General features: G+C 56.4%; 8 protein-coding genes across 8 annotated transcripts; 3 read left to right on the top strand and 5 right to left on the bottom strand.

The window, feature by feature from the left end:
- Window positions 1-135: 135 nt before the first annotated feature.
- P153DRAFT_378572 (uncharacterized protein) lies at window positions 136-3091 on the bottom strand (the record flags this gene model as incomplete). Its single annotated transcript, XM_033669804.1, has 3 exons — window positions 136-1794; window positions 1842-2137; window positions 2188-3091. 3 exons carry the CDS (start codon window positions 3089-3091, stop codon window positions 136-138), a joined length of 2859 nt encoding a protein of 952 aa, XP_033520120.1.
- Window positions 3092-3280: 189 nt separating this feature from the next.
- Window positions 3281-4528, bottom strand: P153DRAFT_389178 (uncharacterized protein; the record flags this gene model as incomplete). The annotated part of the gene is made up of 4 exons (XM_033670820.1): window positions 3281-3741; window positions 3810-4323; window positions 4378-4401; window positions 4457-4528. 4 exons carry the CDS (start codon window positions 4526-4528, stop codon window positions 3281-3283), a joined length of 1071 nt encoding a protein of 356 aa, XP_033520119.1.
- A 142-nt stretch (window positions 4529-4670) lies between these two features.
- P153DRAFT_91951 (uncharacterized protein) lies at window positions 4671-6168 on the top strand. Its single transcript, XM_033673494.1, has 2 exons — window positions 4671-4968; window positions 5057-6168. The coding sequence occupies exon 2, from the start codon at window positions 5064-5066 to the stop codon at window positions 6126-6128; it is 1065 nt and encodes a 354-aa protein (XP_033520118.1). The 5' UTR covers window positions 4671-4968; window positions 5057-5063; the 3' UTR covers window positions 6129-6168.
- Window positions 6121-7827, bottom strand: P153DRAFT_399867 (uncharacterized protein). The gene is made up of 2 exons (XM_033671768.1): window positions 7297-7827; window positions 6121-7213 (listed from the first exon to the last, which is right to left on the bottom strand). The coding sequence occupies exons 1-2, from the start codon at window positions 7546-7548 to the stop codon at window positions 6209-6211; spliced, it is 1257 nt and encodes a 418-aa protein (XP_033520117.1). The 5' UTR covers window positions 7549-7827; the 3' UTR covers window positions 6121-6208.
- Window positions 7828-7932: 105 nt separating this feature from the next.
- On the bottom strand, window positions 7933-10402 carry P153DRAFT_369727 (Pal1-domain-containing protein). Its single transcript, XM_033668848.1, has 3 exons — window positions 9925-10402; window positions 9550-9821; window positions 7933-9489 (listed from the first exon to the last, which is right to left on the bottom strand). Exons 1-3 carry the CDS (start codon window positions 9947-9949, stop codon window positions 8308-8310), a joined length of 1479 nt encoding a protein of 492 aa, XP_033520116.1. The 5' UTR covers window positions 9950-10402; the 3' UTR covers window positions 7933-8307.
- A 494-nt stretch (window positions 10403-10896) lies between these two features.
- P153DRAFT_399865 (mediator of RNA polymerase II transcription subunit 31) lies at window positions 10897-11436 on the top strand (the record flags this gene model as incomplete). Its single annotated transcript, XM_033671767.1, has 3 exons — window positions 10897-10977; window positions 11041-11174; window positions 11244-11436. The coding sequence occupies 3 exons, from the start codon at window positions 10897-10899 to the stop codon at window positions 11377-11379; spliced, it is 351 nt and encodes a 116-aa protein (XP_033520115.1). The 3' UTR covers window positions 11380-11436.
- Window positions 11437-11526: 90 nt separating this feature from the next.
- On the bottom strand, window positions 11527-13247 carry P153DRAFT_369726 (FAD/NAD(P)-binding domain-containing protein). Its single transcript, XM_033668847.1, has one exon. The coding sequence runs from the start codon at window positions 12907-12909 to the stop codon at window positions 11650-11652; it is 1260 nt and encodes a 419-aa protein (XP_033520114.1). The 5' UTR covers window positions 12910-13247; the 3' UTR covers window positions 11527-11649.
- Window positions 13248-13756: 509 nt separating this feature from the next.
- P153DRAFT_369725 (uncharacterized protein) lies at window positions 13757-16306 on the top strand (the record flags this gene model as incomplete). The annotated part of the gene is made up of 2 exons (XM_033668846.1): window positions 13757-14437; window positions 14483-16306. Coding segments are annotated over exons 1-2 (1831 nt in total), but the record flags the coding sequence as incomplete, so codon positions are not given.
- Window positions 16307-17199: the final 893 nt, after the last annotated feature.

Here is a 17199-nt window from a genome sequence, read left to right as displayed (position 1 = left end):
GCTCTTCCTGGCTGATTAGGTTCATGATTTGAGATACGGCGCTGTTGCCGTGAAGAATATGTTACAATATACTTAACACAGTAGTGATGTACAACAAGTATCCCAAATACAAAAAGTGGATCTAAACGCAGGCGTTCATGCTGAAGACTTGATCGGCTGATCGCCTTCTTCCCCCTCCAGACCCTCATTCTGGTCTTCACTTTCGGCCGGCTCGGTGGAGTTTAATGCGAGCATACTAGCCATCAATGGGTCTTCCATGTCCTCGGCAGCGGTGTGCTGAATCACACCATCTTCATTGACGAAAATTGGCTCGGCCGATGTGACCTGATCACCGGTCATGTCATCCTGAGTTTGATGCTGCTCTTGCAACTCCGAGGTTGAGTCCTGAGCTGCGGCGTTGTCGTCATCGAAACCCGCAGACTCATCTCCGTCTTCGCCCGCGGCAACACCCTCGTCCCGCGCCCTCGCCCTCCTCAATTTCCTCTCGCTAACCTCCATTCTTGGGTTCCGCACCTTACTCACGGGTATCGTTTTGCTCCCTGCCTTGGTAATATGATCTGCCATAGTCAGGCACGTCTTCAACCACTCCTTCATCCCCATGTGATTTGTGAACAAGTTGTCATTATACTCGCTGCCGTAGTACGCGGTCAAACAACCGCCCTTGGCACCCGCCTTTCCCGATTGCACTGCGCTGTAAGAGACTGGGACGTTGAGAAAGCTGCCTGTGACTGTTTGCCTGAAATGGATACCCGAGCAGAGATATCTGACAGTGCAGGTGCCTTTGACGTCAGCATCGTATAGGAGCCATTTGGGGACCTCGACACAGAGCGATGGCGCGGTGAGACGGCCCCCGCTCTCAAGATTTGCGCGAACAGCTTCTGTCCATTTGGCAATGTTCTCGTCGTCGACATTCTGGTTGAATCGCAGGCGACCATATCGATGGAATCTCACATCTGTTGCCTTGTCTGGGAGTAGCACGTCATGCACGCGCTCCTTAAACCCAAGACTGATTTTATGAACATCAGCTTTGCCTCCAAAGCGTGACGTGCGTACTTGAATGTGAAGACTCGGGAAGGTTTGGCGGGCCTCGAAGGCCGTAGGTTGTTCAGAAGAGGGAGCGGGAACGAAATCGTATAGAAGTGAGGGAGCTTCTGTGCGCGCTGTTGTTCCAAGGTTATCCGAAGTGAGGATGTTGGCTAGGCCGGGCATGGCAAGCCAAAAGGGTGACTGGGACGTCTGAGCGAGAGCCGTCTTGACTGCCTTGTCAGGGGATGTGCTCTTGAGAGGAAAGAGCACTTGACCAAAGTCTGCTGTCAACTTGAACTCGGGCTCCAAAGACCAAGACGCCAACTCTTCGGGTTCTTTGGGCTCTTTAGGCTCTTTAGGCTTTTCGAGTTCTTCGGGTTCTTCGGGTTCTTCGGGTTCCTCAGGTTCTTTTGGTTTTGGAGCGGTTTTGGTAGCTTCATCTGCTGTTTGCATAAGAGTTAACATAGCTCGGTCGACGAGTCTGGACGTTGCTTGGTTCGATTTGACGTGCTGGATTTGATCTTCTTCGGGTGTAGAGTTTGATGAACGAGCAATGGGTGACGACCAACGGCCTAATTTTGTACTGCGGAATTTGTGGTGCAGGGAGTTACCCTCATCCAATACGGGTAGTAGGTAACCCGGGTTATTGTCACCACCCAGCTTCAGGGAGTCAATGGTGCGAGTGGCAGGTGCCGTGAAGGGCAGGACACCGAAGAGCATCTGTTCGGCCTCTGTGACGGAGGTTTTGTCCAGTCCACGAATGACCAGCTGTGTGTGTTAGCGTGGGGCAGACCAAAACGACCATGTTGGCGTACCTGATCACCGTCGTGGGCTCTCTGGACATTGGCGCGAGTGACGGAAGTAATCATGTCAAAGTCCTGTTGAGAGCACACAGCAGCCAGATCCGCCGCCTTGCCACCAACCAGCCGTGGGACCCATAGCCTTAGGTCCATCTTCTTCGTCTCGACAGTCGCAAGAGCGGCTTCGACATCGTTGGCGGCGTACTCGGCCGTGTTCTTGTCTGCTGTGATGCGGAGGACGGCGTGCCGCCAGTCGACCTCGAGTTTGGCTCGTCTCGAACGGCCGATGTTGTCGAGTATGGTCTTCTTGTCTGGGGCAGGGTTAGCAGAGGGCGGCAGGGTGCGAGGGGAGTATGCCTACCTCCGGCGTTGAGCAGGGCGAGCTGCCACGGCCGCAGGGACAGCTCGAGCTCGCCAGGGGCCTCAATCTCCTCGAGCAGGACCAGCTTCCACACGTCCCTCAGGATGCGATCGACCAGCAGCGGCTTGTTGACGGCATTGCGCCTCGGCTTGTGGCCTATGCCGGAGCCCGGGAGGCGTCTGGTGAGGGGCGTGGTGCCGGGGTGCCAGTCGGAGCGGTCGGGCGACTGCTTGGTCTCGTCCTTGTGGGCCTTGAAGCCGTCGAGCAGGTCCTGGTAGACGTTCTTCTCCTGCACGTTCTTGGCGACCGAGTAGAAGTGCGACAGCTGCAGGACAGTGAAGCCCTCGGTCAGGATGCGCACCAGCTTCACAAACGTCGTCTGCGACACGTACTGGGGCTCCGTGGGGGCGGCGAGCGTGTGGGGGCGCAGGCTCTCGAGCTGCTTGTAGACGTCCTCGGGGGCGAGGGCGTTGCGTTCCTGCTGCAGGGCGGCGAGGATGTCGGGCACCTCCAGCAGCTCGGCCTGCTCGGCCTTCACCTCGGGCGGCTCGGGGTCGGTGTCTTCGCGGATGACGAGGATGTCTGCGTCGTCGCCCAGCTGCTTGAGGCCGCCGAGCTTGGCAGTCGACTGGCTGACCGTCTTGTTCCTCTGGCGCCGCACTTTGATGATGGTGGGGCCGGTGTGTTGGGCTGGTGGCGCCGGCGTGGGCGACGATGCTGACGATACGTCTGGGGGCGACGACACTGCTGGGGGTGCGGGCTCGTCGGGGCCATCGTGGCGGCGTGTGGAAGCGGAAAAGGCTGGGTGCAGCGGGCGGCGGGCGAGGGCAGGCAGGCGCGGGCGGGCCAGCTGGAGCTCACATCGGAGGCATACGAATGCGCTCGAGGCACGGGGCGCGAGCATAGAGACGAGGCGGGCGGCAATTCGTCGTGGCGTGCCGTGGACATGAATGACTGTGTCGACGAACTTTCCTGCAGCCTTATCGATTAAACTTAACCCAGCCCTATCACGAATTTCTGCCATCCATCGCGAACACACGTGCGCGTCATTCTCAGCCAATCTCGTCAACACGTCTATTTCTACATGGCCCACTCAGATGATGCGTTTCCAGCTGCGCAAGTCCTCCCGCATGTCAAACTCGTGCACCTCGTGATGTGGGCGATGCCGGTGCCTCTCTGCCTCGGCCTTCATCTCATGCGCCTGCTGCTCCAGACTCCCTCTTTCCCCGCGTGTCTTGGGCGAGCTGAGGGCCTTCTTCCCTGGCAGTAGCGTATCGTGAGACTTCCCAAGCACGCTGCCGCCCCTGCGCAGATAGCGCGACTCACTCCCGCTCATGCTCCCGCTGCTGTCATCTGCAGCAAACCGCGCACTGCGCTTCGGCGAGTATGGCTTCTCGCGATCGCCCCAGCCGTCGCCGCCTGCGAAGATGTCCTCGATGCACTCGTCTGCTTTGAGCTCGCCGGGTTGGGCAGACCAGTAGGCGGCGAGCGTGCGGCGGTACATGTCTTGGAGTTCGCCAGCTTCGCGGGATGAGCTATTTAACGACGACGCGACTGTCTTCTGTCAGCTTGCGCCAGTACATGGCCGTGAAAGTGTATAGCCGTGAACAGTGCATGCATACCTCCAGCGTCCTCCAGCTCTGCCTGCTCGCCCGCCATGATGCCCGCGATGCCACTAAACACCTGCGCCGTCTTCAGCGCAGGCGCAATAAAGTTCTTGTCGCCCTCGATCTGCCTCATGTAGATGCCCAGCTTCAGCGTGCTGTTGATCTTGCTGTCCTGCATCAGATAGCGCCGCGTGATGCCCGGCGCGTCGTCACCCTCGGCAGAGAGCTCGCTCTGCTCGACGTACTCGGCCAGGTTGAGCTTGACGTGTCCCAGGGCTATGCGGTCGCCTCTGCCCGAACCGCCATACTCCTGCACCACCTCGAACTCTATGAAGCTCTCCTGCAGCATGCCGCTCTTGTCCATGGTGAGGCGCACGGGCAGCTTCTTCTCGTGGTTGTAGACGACCTTGTGGTCCTTGACGGGGCAGCTGTCGCTGCGTCCGCGATGGTCGGCCGCCGCCGAGTGCGAGAGGTGCCATTTCACAAAGGAGCGGCCCGAGACGAGGGGGACGTTGTTCAGGTCGACTATCTGCACCGCCGTCAGCAATTGGCGCCGTGGGCCGGGTGCGCGCGGCAGACTCACGTTCAGGTGGAGTTCAAACTTGGGCTGCACGCGCGTCAGTCTGCAGTTCGCCAGCACAGGCATGCGACATGTCTCTTACGCGGCGGTTCTTGGGCACTGGGATGGTGAGCGAGTGCGTCGCAAACGCAACGGAGCGCCGGAGCGTAGACATTCCTCACCGAAAGCTTGCATTGCGGAAGAGGAAGGAGGGGAAGGCCGGCGATAAAAGCGGAACGGCGCGTGTGTGAAGCTGTCAGCCTGTTTCGAGCGGAGCGTGTGACAGGGAAGTGGTGATGGAACGTCAGATGCACCTCCGAGCCTCAACACTGCAACTCCGCAACGTCCATGCGCCCCCATGTCCACGCTGCACTGACCTGACTCCCCACCACCATGGCCCCCAACCCAGATGCCATTGCCGACTGCGTGCTCGCCACATTCGACCAGCTCCCCGACAAACGCAAACCTCGATCCCGCCAACACGGCGCGAGGGAGTGGGTGCCCCTCGCCGGCATCGTCCTATCTAGAGGTACAGCTTGACTTGCATGCGGAAGATGCACATGGCGTACGCTTATGACCTAGCCAAGATGATAAGCTGACGTGTGTCTCGCTCGGGTACGTAGTCGTGAACCGTCTCCAGCCTGTTCTTGCATAGTCTGCTTGCGTGAATTTTGTAAACTGCCGTGTGCTGAAGCGTTGCCAGGACTGGCATGAAATGTCTGCCCTCGAACAAACTGCATCTGGCACAGGGTAGCATTCTGCACGACTGGCATGCCGAGGTCGTCGCCGTACGTGCTTTCAACCGCTTCTTGCTGGATCAGTGTCTGCTGATATCCACCCCACCGTATCCGTCTTCAGACTTCTTGCGTCGCCTATCGAATGATGAACAATCAGGTTTTGAACAGCAACCCTTCACCATCCGCGAGCATGTGCAGGTCCACATGTACTGCTCAGAAGCACCCTGCGGGGACGCAAGCATGGAGCTGACCATGGACGCTCAAGAAGACGCCACACCATGGACCAGTGTGCCGCCCATCGTCTCTTCTGGAGACGCCTCGACAGAAGACAACACGACCGCACTCAGGGGACGCTCCAACTTCTCTCTCCTCGGCGCCGTCCGATGCAAGCCCTCGCGTCTTGACGCGCCCCCAACATTGAGCAAGTCCTGCACCGACAAGCTCGCGCTCAAACAAGCAACTTCTCTACTGTCGTCAACCACCTCTGCGCTCGTCTCTCCCAGGAACGCCTACCTTCACTCTCTCATCCTGCCAGCCTCCCAATTCGTTCCTTCAGCATGTTCAAGAGCGTTTTCTCGTGCAGGCCGTATGCATGCCCTCACAGACGCAACGTGGAAAGGTGGCTACCGCTTCCAGCCTTTCGAGGTAAACTCCACAGAAAGAGAATTCAGGTTCAGTCGTCGCACTCTCGCACCACATGAGAAAGCCATGTCGAGTAATCTCAGCGCCGTGTGGACGCCTTCCTGGCAGGAGACGCTTATCGGCGGCGTGCTGCAGGGAAGAAAGCAGTTGGATCCCAGAGGCGCAAGTGCGATATGTCGAAGAAGTATGTGGAAGACCGCTGTACAGATTGCGGGTATTGCGGGTGTTCCCATGCTAGTCGACATGTTGGACAAGGAGAGATATAGGGACCTGAAGCGATGTGAGATGCTGGACGAAAGGAGAAAAGTCAAAGACGAAGCGCAAAGGACAGGCTTGAGCGGTTGGGTGAAAAATTTAGGAGACGACACTTTCACGCTCTCCGAGCCGTCGAAGTAGTAAAAGTTATTGGGGTATCAAACATAAAAATCTAGCCAACGTCAACATCATCCCCCACACCATCGATTTCACTCTTCTCTTCAGACACAAGCCCTTATCCCTGTCTCGCCTTTGCAGAATGTTCCCCACGCACCAACCCGTGCCTCCCATCGATCACTGACAATCTCCATGACATCCACCATCTCACACTTTCTCCCTCTCGCCCCTCCTTCACGATAAAATACGCCAGCATCTCCCTTACGTCTCGGCACCCGCGTAACTAATACCCCCAAATCCACATACGGCCCCAGCACATTCCCCAACGCCAGCACCGCATTGTTGCTCGAGAAGATACTCGGCGGAGGGGGCGGTTGCTGTGGTCGTTGTTCCTGGTGTGGCCTAACTGGCGAGGGCGCGCGCGGGAGCGTTGTCGGGATTATGAGGAGTGTGTGAAGGGTGTGCGTCTTCGTGAGGCGCGTGAGGGAATGTAGGAAAGAGTGTGCCAGGGCGTTTGCCTCGACGAAGTTCTTCTTCAGTAGAGGGTTGAGCACGTGGGGAAGGTTGTCGATGAGGATGAACTTTGTTCTGGCTGGCTTGCTGTCTTGGTCTTGTTCAGTGGTTTTTGAGTTGATCGGCTCGGGTTCAGGTTCAGGTCCTGGTTCTTGGACTGACGTAGTGGGTGCAGTGACGTCGAATAACATCTCTTCGTCCTCTTCCTCGTCTTCACTGTCCGGAACCATGGTTCGCTTTGGTGGTTTCTTTGGCTCCACATCCTCTTTCTCCTTCTCCACCATGTCATTCCTCGACGATCTGCCTTCCCACTCATCTCTAACCTCGCCAACTGCCTCTACGACGCCGACGAAATCGAAGACACGCATAATCTTCACACGGTCGAGGACTTGAGCCGCTACATCTTCAACTTCCTGCGCACTGTCCGGAGTAGTAGTCGGCAAATTCAAAGAAGCGATGAGCGTTGCATCATGTTGCAAACGAGACAGGATAATCGTATACAACCTCAAGATATCAAAGTTCCCCGTCGTATCGACAACAGCCGCCGTCGAGTCGTGATACGTGAGCAGCGAATTGACGAGGAGTGTCTGACAAAGCTGCACAACATGGTCAACACAATCCCACTCAAGACTCCCCTCATACTACCACCATAGAAGAAGAAACCAAAAAAAGAACATACCTCCTGCCCACTCCCACCCCCCTCGCAATGAACCCCCACAACCCGTCCACCAAGCAACCCCCCACCCAACACACCATCCAAACTCTCCACACCCGTGCCCAGCACCCTCAACACATCGCTGCGGCTCACACCAGCACCAGTCCCACAAACACGCTCCAACAAGTCATCCAGCTCTTCCTCGCCAATCAGCTCCGCAGCAAGCACCGGTTCGGCAAATCTCTGGGCGGCCATTTGGAATTCACGGCACGTCATGTCGTATTCGATGGCGAGGCGGTTCGGGACCCAGGGATCCGAGCGATGCAGATCGCGTTCCGCCGCTATTTTAGAGCGGACGCGATGAATAGAGCGATCGCAGAATCGTGGCGTTGGTTGGCGCCGTGGAATAGTTGCCCGCTCGGACAGATTTGGGGGAAGAGTGACGCGCTGTGGGATAGGTCCGGTTCACGGATGCGGTTGGCGTGGGAGGGTGAAGCCTCCGAGCTTGGGTTAGGTTCACACTTGTTGGCTTGGGGGGGGATGCATGGCGGCTGTCTCTGTCACGTTGCTACCAGACTTTGTCATCGCGGAATTCACGGAATGCATTCGCACGTGCACATCGAGCTAGATGTCATTCGATCTTTTTATTGAACTACAGAACCTGCTTCGCCGGCGATTAAAGCCCCATTATCGCAATGTGGAACAAGACTGTGTGTGACCGCCCAATTGTTTTCACATTCAATGTCCACCAAAGAAAAAAGTGACCCGAGAGGACCCTGCTATGCCATTTTGATGCCCAATGTAAAGGGGATTAATATCCAGATCTTTGGTTCCCAAGCTCCGAAATCCAATTCGCCACTGAACGCCTGGAAGTGAGAATGTAGGGTAGGGTGTGACGATGTCAAGGGAGAATCATGTCAAGGTCCACCCACATCGATGTGACGAACTGAAATAGACTGTGACCTGGGATGCGTCAAGCCGAGCTGATTGTCTTCTAACGCGCGTTGTGCCAAGTCAATCGACTATAGCACTCGCTCAAGCAGGACGCCTACGACCACCCTTCAAACTCTTCATCCGGTTGAGGAAGCCTCCGCCAGCCTTAGCATCGCCTGGAGATCCAATACTGTCTGCAGTCATGGTTCGGTGCAAGCCATTGCGACCGGGAGGTGAAACCCCGGTCCTGCCTTCCGTGTCGGTAGTCCTGATGGCCGCGCCCTTCTTGTCGTACGCTTGGTCGTACTCGTCGTTGAAGAAGGGGTTCGTCTCAGTTGCTTTGGTCTGCGAGAGCGGCCCGGCGCTGTAGACGCCATTCGGGCTGGTGGCAGGGCCGTATCGGGCTTCGGGAGAGGTGATGCGAGGACCGTCGCCGTACTTGCGTGACTGCGAGGCTCCACGGAAGCGCTGCGCAATCGACTTCTTTCGGCCCAAGCCGCCCTCGGCCATGGTTTTCTGGTTCTCTTGAATGGCGGTGCGCGAGGCCGGAGCACCCTCGAGGAACGTGGAAGTGCCCAAGCCGGTGGTCTGCGTCCCATGTAGGATATCTTCACGGCCTTTGGCGTTGAATTCAGCCACGGGGGCCGGCTTCTTCCACTCGCCCTCTGTGCCCCCAAAATCAGAGAAGCCCTCTGCACCCCTGCCGTGGAACTGCTCCACATCGATCTTCTGGTTCAGAGGACCGGAGCCACCGAGCGAGTTGTTGGCAGACCCGACGGGGAAGGCAGACATGGGGGCGCGCTGGTCCTTCCTGCGGTTGCGGTGGGGCTGGACAGCATCGTAAGGGCCGTCGTGGTGGATCATGCTCGGGCCGTAGATGCCCGTCACGTCGAGCTTGTCAATCAGATCGAGCCCCTGAGGCTTGCGGACGCGTCGAGGGCCCGACTTGCGCTCCTTGTCACGGTCGTCGCGCTCCCTGCGGCGCTCCCTGCGTCTGCGCTCCTCGTCGCGGTCCAAGTTGCCCCTGTCGACAATGGACGACTCGGAGTTGCGGCGCGGACGGCGGTTCTCGCGGCGCTCGGGGCTGCTCTGGTGTGGAGGACGCGGGCCTGGGGCGCCGCGTGGGCGGGCCATTCCACTGGGCATGCCTCGCTGCCTCTCGCGCTCCTCCTCGTCTGAGCGCGAGGGACGGTGGCCTCCACGCGGCTCGGTGCCGCTGCGGTTGGGGGCGGGGCGCGGCTGGGGCGGGCGCTGGCGGTCCGAGTCGTCGAGGGTGAGGTTCTTCTGCGGGCGGGATGGTCAGCAACGAGGGTGGCGCGGGGCAGCAGACGCGCAGACACGTACAAAAAGGTCCTCGGTGGCGGTGCCAAAGGTGGCGCGCTTGGGCGACTCGCGCATCGTGGCCGACATGTCAATGTCAATCAGGTCGCCGCGGGCAGCCTGCTTGTTGAACTCGGCCTCGAAGGTGGTGATGAAGGGGTTGCGCGACATGGGGCGGCTGGCAGAGCTGGAGCGCTGCTGGTCGTGGGGGGAGGGCAGGCCGGGCGAGCTCGCGCGGTTGCGGAAGGGGTTGTTGGAGGGCAGGTCGAGGCGGAGGCCAGGCGACGGCCGGCGTTCTGTTGATAAGCACTGCGATCAGCCACGTCTCCTTGCCACGTTGGGCGCTTTCGTCACACCCGGCGTTGCACCAACGGTGAAACAGGCGATAAGGGGCCCTACCTGGCACTGACGGCTCTGCGAACATGCTGGCTCGGTCCAATCACACACGCGGCGCGCGGTCGGGCTGTGCAGCTGCTGGCCGATGACGTGCACGGCGGGCGATTCCTGCTCAGCGCCCGTCGATTCCTGCTGGGCACTCGTCGATTCCTGCTCAGCACGGCAAAGGGGCGGCGATTAAGACTGGCGATAGGATGCGTGCGTGTTTCGCGGAAATGGGCCGTGGGCCTGCTGGTCGCCGCAGGATTGGCGGCGGCGCGGGATGCAGACGGCCGTGTTTGGGGTTGAGTCGGTTAGTCTATGTAGCGTCTAGGGAATATGCAAGGCAAGGTAAGGCAAGGCAGGACAGCAGCGTCGACGAGGAGAAGGGGAGCGCGGCGGATATGGGCACACTTCAAGGCACGGGCGGATAGGGCAGGGCCTGTCGGGCGGTCCCTGTCGAGCCGGTGGCAGTCGACGAAGGAGCGGCGCGATGGCTTTTGAAGGCGTGGACCTCGTGTCGTGGTCGCACTGCGCCTGATTCGAGCTAGTCACGGGTCGTGACAATTAGAGTCGACCACTCCAGCAGCCCAGCACGGCCAGCGCGCACGGGCCACGCAGCATACAGCCCCTTGCGCCTTGCGGAGAAAAGACGATGAGTGCGATGCTGCCCGCCGCCGCCTGCACGCCGCGACGCAGCGCACCACACCCATTCTCCACGTCGCTTGGCGCCCGCCCTGTCGCTGCCCTCACCCAACACACGCCCACTCCAACGCGGTGAGCACGGCGAACACCGTGTCCAATCTCTCCTGCGCACCCTCCCCAGGGCCACCTGACAGCTCATCAAAGCGTTCATCAAACGCACCCGGCCCCTGCCCAGGTCCGCTGCTGCCTTAGCGCACCCTTCACGGCTGTGATTGCGGGGAAGACCCTGAATCTCGCTATTCCAACCGCCTCTTCCATCACCTCGTGCCTGGACAGCCAGAGCAGTGCAACATGGACACGGCCTCGCCAGCCCCCGAAAACGCCGCCCTGCCGCGCTTTGGTGGCTACACGCGCTTCGAGCTCGAACTCGAGGTTCGCATCTCCCCCCAGCCATCGCCGTGCCCCCGCCCAACGCAAGCACTAACGTGCACCCAGTTTGTGCAATGCCTCGCCAATCCCGCCTATCTCAATTACCTCGCTACGCAGAAGATGTTTGACAAGCCCGATTTCGTCGCCTACCTCAGCTACCTCCAGTACTTCAAGGAGGCCACATATGCAAAATGCCTCCAGTACGTCACATCCGCGGAACGGGAAGCTTGTTCAATGAACAAATTTACTTATTAATCATCTCTGTGCAGCCACCCTGGTCCAACGCTCCAAGCGCTAGAGCTTCTTCAGCAGGAGAGATTTCGGCGCGAGATACTTGCTCCTGGCCTGGTGAATAAACTGGTCCTCGAAGGCCAGAGAAATGCAGTACCGAGCCAGAAGGACTGAGCCCCGTCCTGTTGGCCTTGACTTCCACGATTGCCATCACTATCGTATCAGAACTACACCTGCATGGCCCGTCTAGGTTTGCAGCTGCTATTTACCCTTAGTGCCTCAATTCACTCGACTGTAGGATCATCACAGACTCACTTGACTCTTACAAACATCGAGGGAAACATATCATTGATCTAACTTTATACATGACTAAAGATGATGACATTACTAATCAATCCTAGCGACCAAGATGAACTAATTTCAGAGGCAGGTCATCATTGCTGTTCAGTCAAAGCGCGGGAATGGCGGTAGTTTGAAACCGTCGTCGTTCGCTTCGGCACTCACTGCGAACCTTTGGGACACCCATGGGATCGCCGTAGCAAGAGCCACAACTCTCGACATTGTCGATATCAAAGACTGTATCAGCCATCTCTTCCATGCTGTCCCCGGATGCAAAATACCTGGTATGAATGCAGGTATCTGCTGGATTTCTTCGACAAATGGACGCAGTGTATTTTCGTACGCCTCAAGCGCCTTGGACACATGTTCGCCATCGTCAAGCTTGCTCAGTTCGCCTGCCAGAATGTGGGCTCCAATGATGGCCAGAGAAGTGCCCATCCCCGTGAACGGTGTCGGAGCAAATGCCGCGTCTCCCAAGCAGACAACACGGGAGTTGGACCACTTGGACATCTTGATCTGCTGGATAGCTTGGAAGTAGAAGTCTGGGGCTTGGCCCATGGCATCCAGAAACCTGTGCGCCTGCCATCCTGCGTCCGCAAACTCCCGCCTCATGAGCTCCTCTTGCGTCTTTCTGTCGCCCCTGGACGCCTCCTGCCACTCCTGTTTTTGCCGGTCGTTGCATGGCATGAGAGTGAATATCACCCTAGACGTGCCGTGGGGATCGGGTCGTATGCCGATGATCCTTGACCTGAGAGCTATGTAGATGTTCCACAAGTCGTTGTCACTAGGGAGTCGCGGAACGGTGAAGTAGGCGGCGTACGCGCCTTTATCGACTACGGTGACATCTTCTGGAGTAAAACATTGCTTCCTCACTTTCGACCACTGGCCATCGGCTGCGACCACGAGATCAAATTCCTGCTCTTCTCCATTGCTCAATTTGACCCTCACACAGTCGTCATCATTCGAGATGACTTTGTCGACTGTAGTCCAAAATTTGTAGTCAACCCCCGGAAGATCTTTTGAAGCTTCGTACAGTATCGCCGCCAGATCTCCTCGCAGAATCTCGAACTCGGATGTGGCACTGGCGATGGCCCCCTCTTTGACGGGAAAGCATGCGAATGGGCGCCCTTGCGGGTCGATGAGCTGTGTACCTTTTTCTGTCGTGTTACAACGTCGAACTTCTTCCAAGAGCTCCATCTTCTTGACGACTGTGATTGCACTGCCACTGATATCGATGTTCTGTCCATGGGGTAGAGGAGAGCGGGTCTTCTCCACGATGGTGACGCGTGCGCCGATTTTCGACAGATGCCATGCCAACACAGGTCCAGCGATGCCCGCCCCACTGATCAAGACACGCAAGGGCATGTTTGGTGAGGTTATGAATATAAGTATGAGAAACGACTTGAGTTTCTGGAGACAAAGATGACAAGTGAATGTACACAGCTCAAGTACAGAAGAAGTAATCTACGTTCTTTATATACTTCTCGATGCTAGCTCACGCACGGGTTCGGCGATGCTTGTTTTCTTGACTATTGCTTCTATTGTTCAACCCTAATATCAACCACAAGGAGATGGCGATACACGATGCACCAACCACAGCAGCTACAAGGGCAGTTTGGCGCAGCTTTGGCGGAGGTACATGAGAAGCATTGACGCGTAACTATATGTGTGAGGCTTGATTAGTTCGACGACTGCCTGAATTCCCAACGCCATCGCATGCATCAACTGAGCATCTGATCCAAGATTCGGCGCCCTCGGTACCCGAAAGGCGGTCGTCGGAGACGGTAATCTCCGTGGACCTCCGACGCTGACATGTAGCTATGATTGTCACATGGTTACCCCACTTCGCACCATCGTACAGCAACACGAGAGCTCCCAGGCCACCATCAAGGTGCTACTTGCATCTACGACTGCTCTTCTCTGCTGCCCACCGCTATGCGATCCGTGTCCGAGGCCGAGTACGCATTCCATCTTCCCCCTCGCCATAGACACCGCTGACGGGAACAGGAAGCACTGGCGCCAACTAGACGACTTTCACTCTTTGACCGATCTGAAGATACATGTCTCCGCGCACAAGGAACCGCTGATTACCGCAGGGCTCCGCTCTGTGTGTTGGAAAGTGCGTCGAGCGCTCCTGCCACTGCAGCTTCAGACTCATTCTCTTGCCAGATCTTCCTCGTCTTCAAGACCCTCGACCGATCGTCATGGCCGACGCATCTTACCGACTCGCGCAGGACCTACGAGTCTCTGCGCACCCATTATCTCCGCGCCATACAGAATCCAGACGAGTTCGAGTCATCTGCAGACCCACTGACTGACAACGACGAGGTACATACATCTCTTCACGCGGCCCACCCGGAGTATGCGGCATGTTGACAAGTGCTAAGCCTTGAAAGTCCCCATGGGAAGCCCTCCGAGCCGATGAAACCCTCCGTGCGGAAATCTTCCAAGACATTGAGCGTTGTATGCCAGACAATGTATACTTCCGGCAGCCTGCAACTCAAAATATGATGCTGGACATATTGTTCGTGTGGTGCAAAATGCACTCGAAAATCGGGTACAGACAGGGCATGCATGAAATACTGGCCCCATTGCTTTGGGTAGTGGAGAGAGATGCCATAGATATGGCAGGCGCAAAGACCAGTGTCGTCGATCACACGCTCGCAGACATTCTGGACTCAAAATTTATTGAGCACGACTCACACACCTTGTTTTCGCTGATCATGCAGAAAGCCAAGCTGTTCTATGCTCCGGCGGAGACAGGGTCGACAACGAATGACACGCCCATGCTTGCTCGGAGCTCGAAAATCTTCGACAAGTACCTACCCAAAGTTGATCCAGAGCTCTCAGCTCATCTGGTGAAGCTCGAAATCGTTCCTCAGATATTTCTTTTGTAAGCTCTCAATCATTGCTGTTGGTTCTTGCTGACTAGATTCAGACGCTGGATACGGCTTCTGTTTGGACGAGAATTCTCACTGGATTCCGTCTTCGACATGTGGGATGCAATGTTCGCCATCGATTCCACGTTAGAAATTGTTGATATGATCTCAATAGCCATGCTCCTGCGGATACGTTGGGAGTTGATTGTAGCTGATACAAACGAGGCCTTTTCACTTTTGTTGAGATATCCCGAGCCAACAGCGCCTGCCTATTCTTTCATCAAGGATGCGTTGTATCTGCGCGACCATCTCACCCCACAAGGTGGCGCCGAGATCATCACACGATATGGAAAACAAGCACCTTTTGTCGAGTCTGAAGCAGCGACAGCCCATGGTTCTGCTTCGCCTTCGCCAAACTCTACGTCAGGTCGATCAAGACAGAGTGTGAGATCCCCAGCGAGCTTTGTGGGGCAGCAAGGAGCCGGGATTGAAGCCCTACTCCAGGGTGCCGCGAAGAACGTCCTAGAACGTGGGTCTCAATGGGGCGTTGGAAAAGTCATCCGGGATGCTGTCGGTGAAGTGAAGAAGAATGTTGAGGCTTATCAGTCAGGCGCTTCTTCCGGACAGGTGACGCCAAGGTCAGGAGGAAGGGAATTTCGAAAGCCCGCACAGCACGGCACGAGCGCAGACAGCATGCGACCAGAATTTCTACGAATACATTCGGAAAATGCCATTAGAAAGATCGACGAGTTAGAGAGAAGGAATAGAAGCTTAGCGAAGATGTTGGAGACGGCTGTGGGCGAGCTTTGGGAGCATCACAGGGAGCGGAATGAAGAATTCAAGACAAAGAAGGATGGTGACCGGGGAAAGGAGGCCATGGAGGTACTTAGTCTCGCCATCGCAAAGGTGCAGTTTGTGCAGGTTTACTTGGAGGACTCCTCGATTCCACTTCCTGTCGAAGAGTCGACTGAACAAGCAGCGACGGCAAGAGCAGCTGCAACACTCGCCTCTCCTCAACCGCAGCCACCTCCGTTGCCCGAGCCTACAACCAGCGCGCCTCCAGCACCGAGTTTTTCCATAACTCCCTCTGATTCCGCGAATACCCAAGCAACGGCCAGTTCCACACCCCTTACGCCTGTGCCTTCGCCTCCGCCTGCGCCCGCTCCTGTGATCAAGCCACAGATGACAGCAAATCTCGCACCAAGATCACGGCCCCAACTGACATCATCCAATTTCTCGTGGATGCTAGGCGAAGACTCGGCATCTTCGAATTTCGCGTCCGGGACAGCACATACGACTTTCTCATCAGACGAGAAGAGGCGTATGAAAGGCAAAGGTTTTCTTTTCGGAGACGAAGACGAAGGTGAAAGCAGCGCAAAGGAAGGGAAGAAAGGTGGTGTGAGCGGGAAGAACGGTTCCAAGGGCGGTTCCAAGGGTGGTTCCAAGAACGGGAAGAACGCAAAGGGAAAACATGTGCCGGAGACTGAGGTCGAAGAGGAGATAATAGATCTGGAGGACGTCGGGAAGAGGGGAGTGATTTAGACATATAAGACATACGATACACGTTGGCGAGTAAGGAGCTGCATGCATACTCATTGATAGCAGCGCAAGGACCGAGTGGGTACGATTGAAGTAGTAAAGGCATGCGTTGTGTTTCTTAGTCTGATTCACAGGTCATCATTCTGGTCTTTCCTCAGCATGGAGACGGCACATTCAGAGGCTTTAGCAAGAGCAATGATGTTTGATATCCAAGGATTGATTTTATGTATTCCTGGACCCCACAAACGAATGTGCTGCTTAGATGGTCTGTACACTTGGCGGTTGATTGAAAGCTATCGTTGCTGACGTCGCGCGGAGACTTGTGTCGTGAACATTGGATACGAACGAATGCATCGCTATTTTGCAAAAAAGAACGCGTGATCTCTGTTAAGCGTTAATAAACGGCCTTGTTCGTGCTGATAACTGGAAAGCGGTTAACTAACAGCACTTGCATTCGCCCTTGGGGCAACTGCAGTCGGCGCAAGTGCAACCCTTGGTCTCGCAGCCTGGCATCTTGATTGATTTCGAGAGAAACTTGGTCTGTCGTAAAAGGTGGTTGTGGCGAGGATACTTTGCGGTGAGAATCGTTGGTCGTTGGGAAGGAGGGGCAGGGCAGGGCGGGGCGCGGGGCCTTTTATCTCGACTGACCGTCCCTTTGAATATTTGACTCAAACTCGCAGACCGCTGTTTACAATATGCTTGCCGCACTGATAGCCGCTCTTAGCACTCCTCGGACCCAAAATAAGCTTCTGGTGAGACGTTCTAAGGGCGACGATGATGCCATCGTTGGTTGGCGGCATGCGTGTCACCCGGTTTGAGCAAGTTTCGTGGGACTGGCGCGTGTGAGAAGTGGGTGCTGCAGGGAGTGCGGCTTACTCGATGTGGCTTGGAAGAGTTGACTAGATAATGTCTATGTGTTGTCTGTGTGGAGAGGTCTGGTGGGTTGACAGTCTTTCGTGTGAGGCTCTCGCATTCGATCGATGGTGGGTGACATTTGGTCGAGGAGAGTATAGGGTTTCGGAGGAGGTCACGACTGATTTCTATTCCTAACAGAACCGACGCCATCATTGTTTCACGAGGGTTCCTCATCACACGATTCAGCATTGACCTCAAGAAGGAGCATGGTAATGCAAGGTAGGCGTACAGGAAAGCTACTCAATAGGCTGAAAACGTTGTTGTTTATGTTGTGACAGGGCTGTAAGCTTTCAAACGCATGCTGCTATGTTAGTCAAATTGG

This window comes from Dothidotthia symphoricarpi (genome assembly GCF_010015815.1).
Source record: "Dothidotthia symphoricarpi CBS 119687 unplaced genomic scaffold P153scaffold_19, whole genome shotgun sequence".
NCBI lineage: Eukaryota > Fungi > Ascomycota > Dothideomycetes > Pleosporales > Dothidotthiaceae > Dothidotthia > Dothidotthia symphoricarpi.
The sequence above is the reverse complement of the archived record's forward strand: the minus strand, read 5'-3'. Positions and strand labels throughout refer to the sequence as shown.

Coding starts and splice junctions, on each gene's coding strand:
- P153DRAFT_369726 (XM_033668847.1), bottom strand. CDS start 12,909: ATGCCCTTGCGTGTCTTGATCAGTGGGGCGGGCATCGCTGGACCTGTG.
- P153DRAFT_91951 (XM_033673494.1), top strand. CDS start 5,064: ATGAAATGTCTGCCCTCGAACAAACTGCATCTGGCACAGGGTAGCATT.
- P153DRAFT_369727 (XM_033668848.1), bottom strand. CDS start 9,949: ATGTTCGCAGAGCCGTCAGTGCCAG. Junction 9,822..9,924: donor CGCAGAGCCGTCAGTGCCAG/GTAGGGCCCCTT, acceptor GCTTATCAACAG/AACGCCGGCCGTCGCCTGGC. Junction 9,490..9,549: donor CCGCCACCGAGGACCTTTTT/GTACGTGTCTGC, acceptor TCCCGCCCGCAG/AAGAACCTCACCCTCGACGA.
- P153DRAFT_399867 (XM_033671768.1), bottom strand. CDS start 7,548: ATGACGTGCCGTGAATTCCAAATGGCCGCCCAGAGATTTGCCGAACCG. Junction 7,214..7,296: donor GGGGTGGGAGTGGGCAGGAG/GTATGTTCTTTT, acceptor CATGTTGTGCAG/CTTTGTCAGACACTCCTCGT.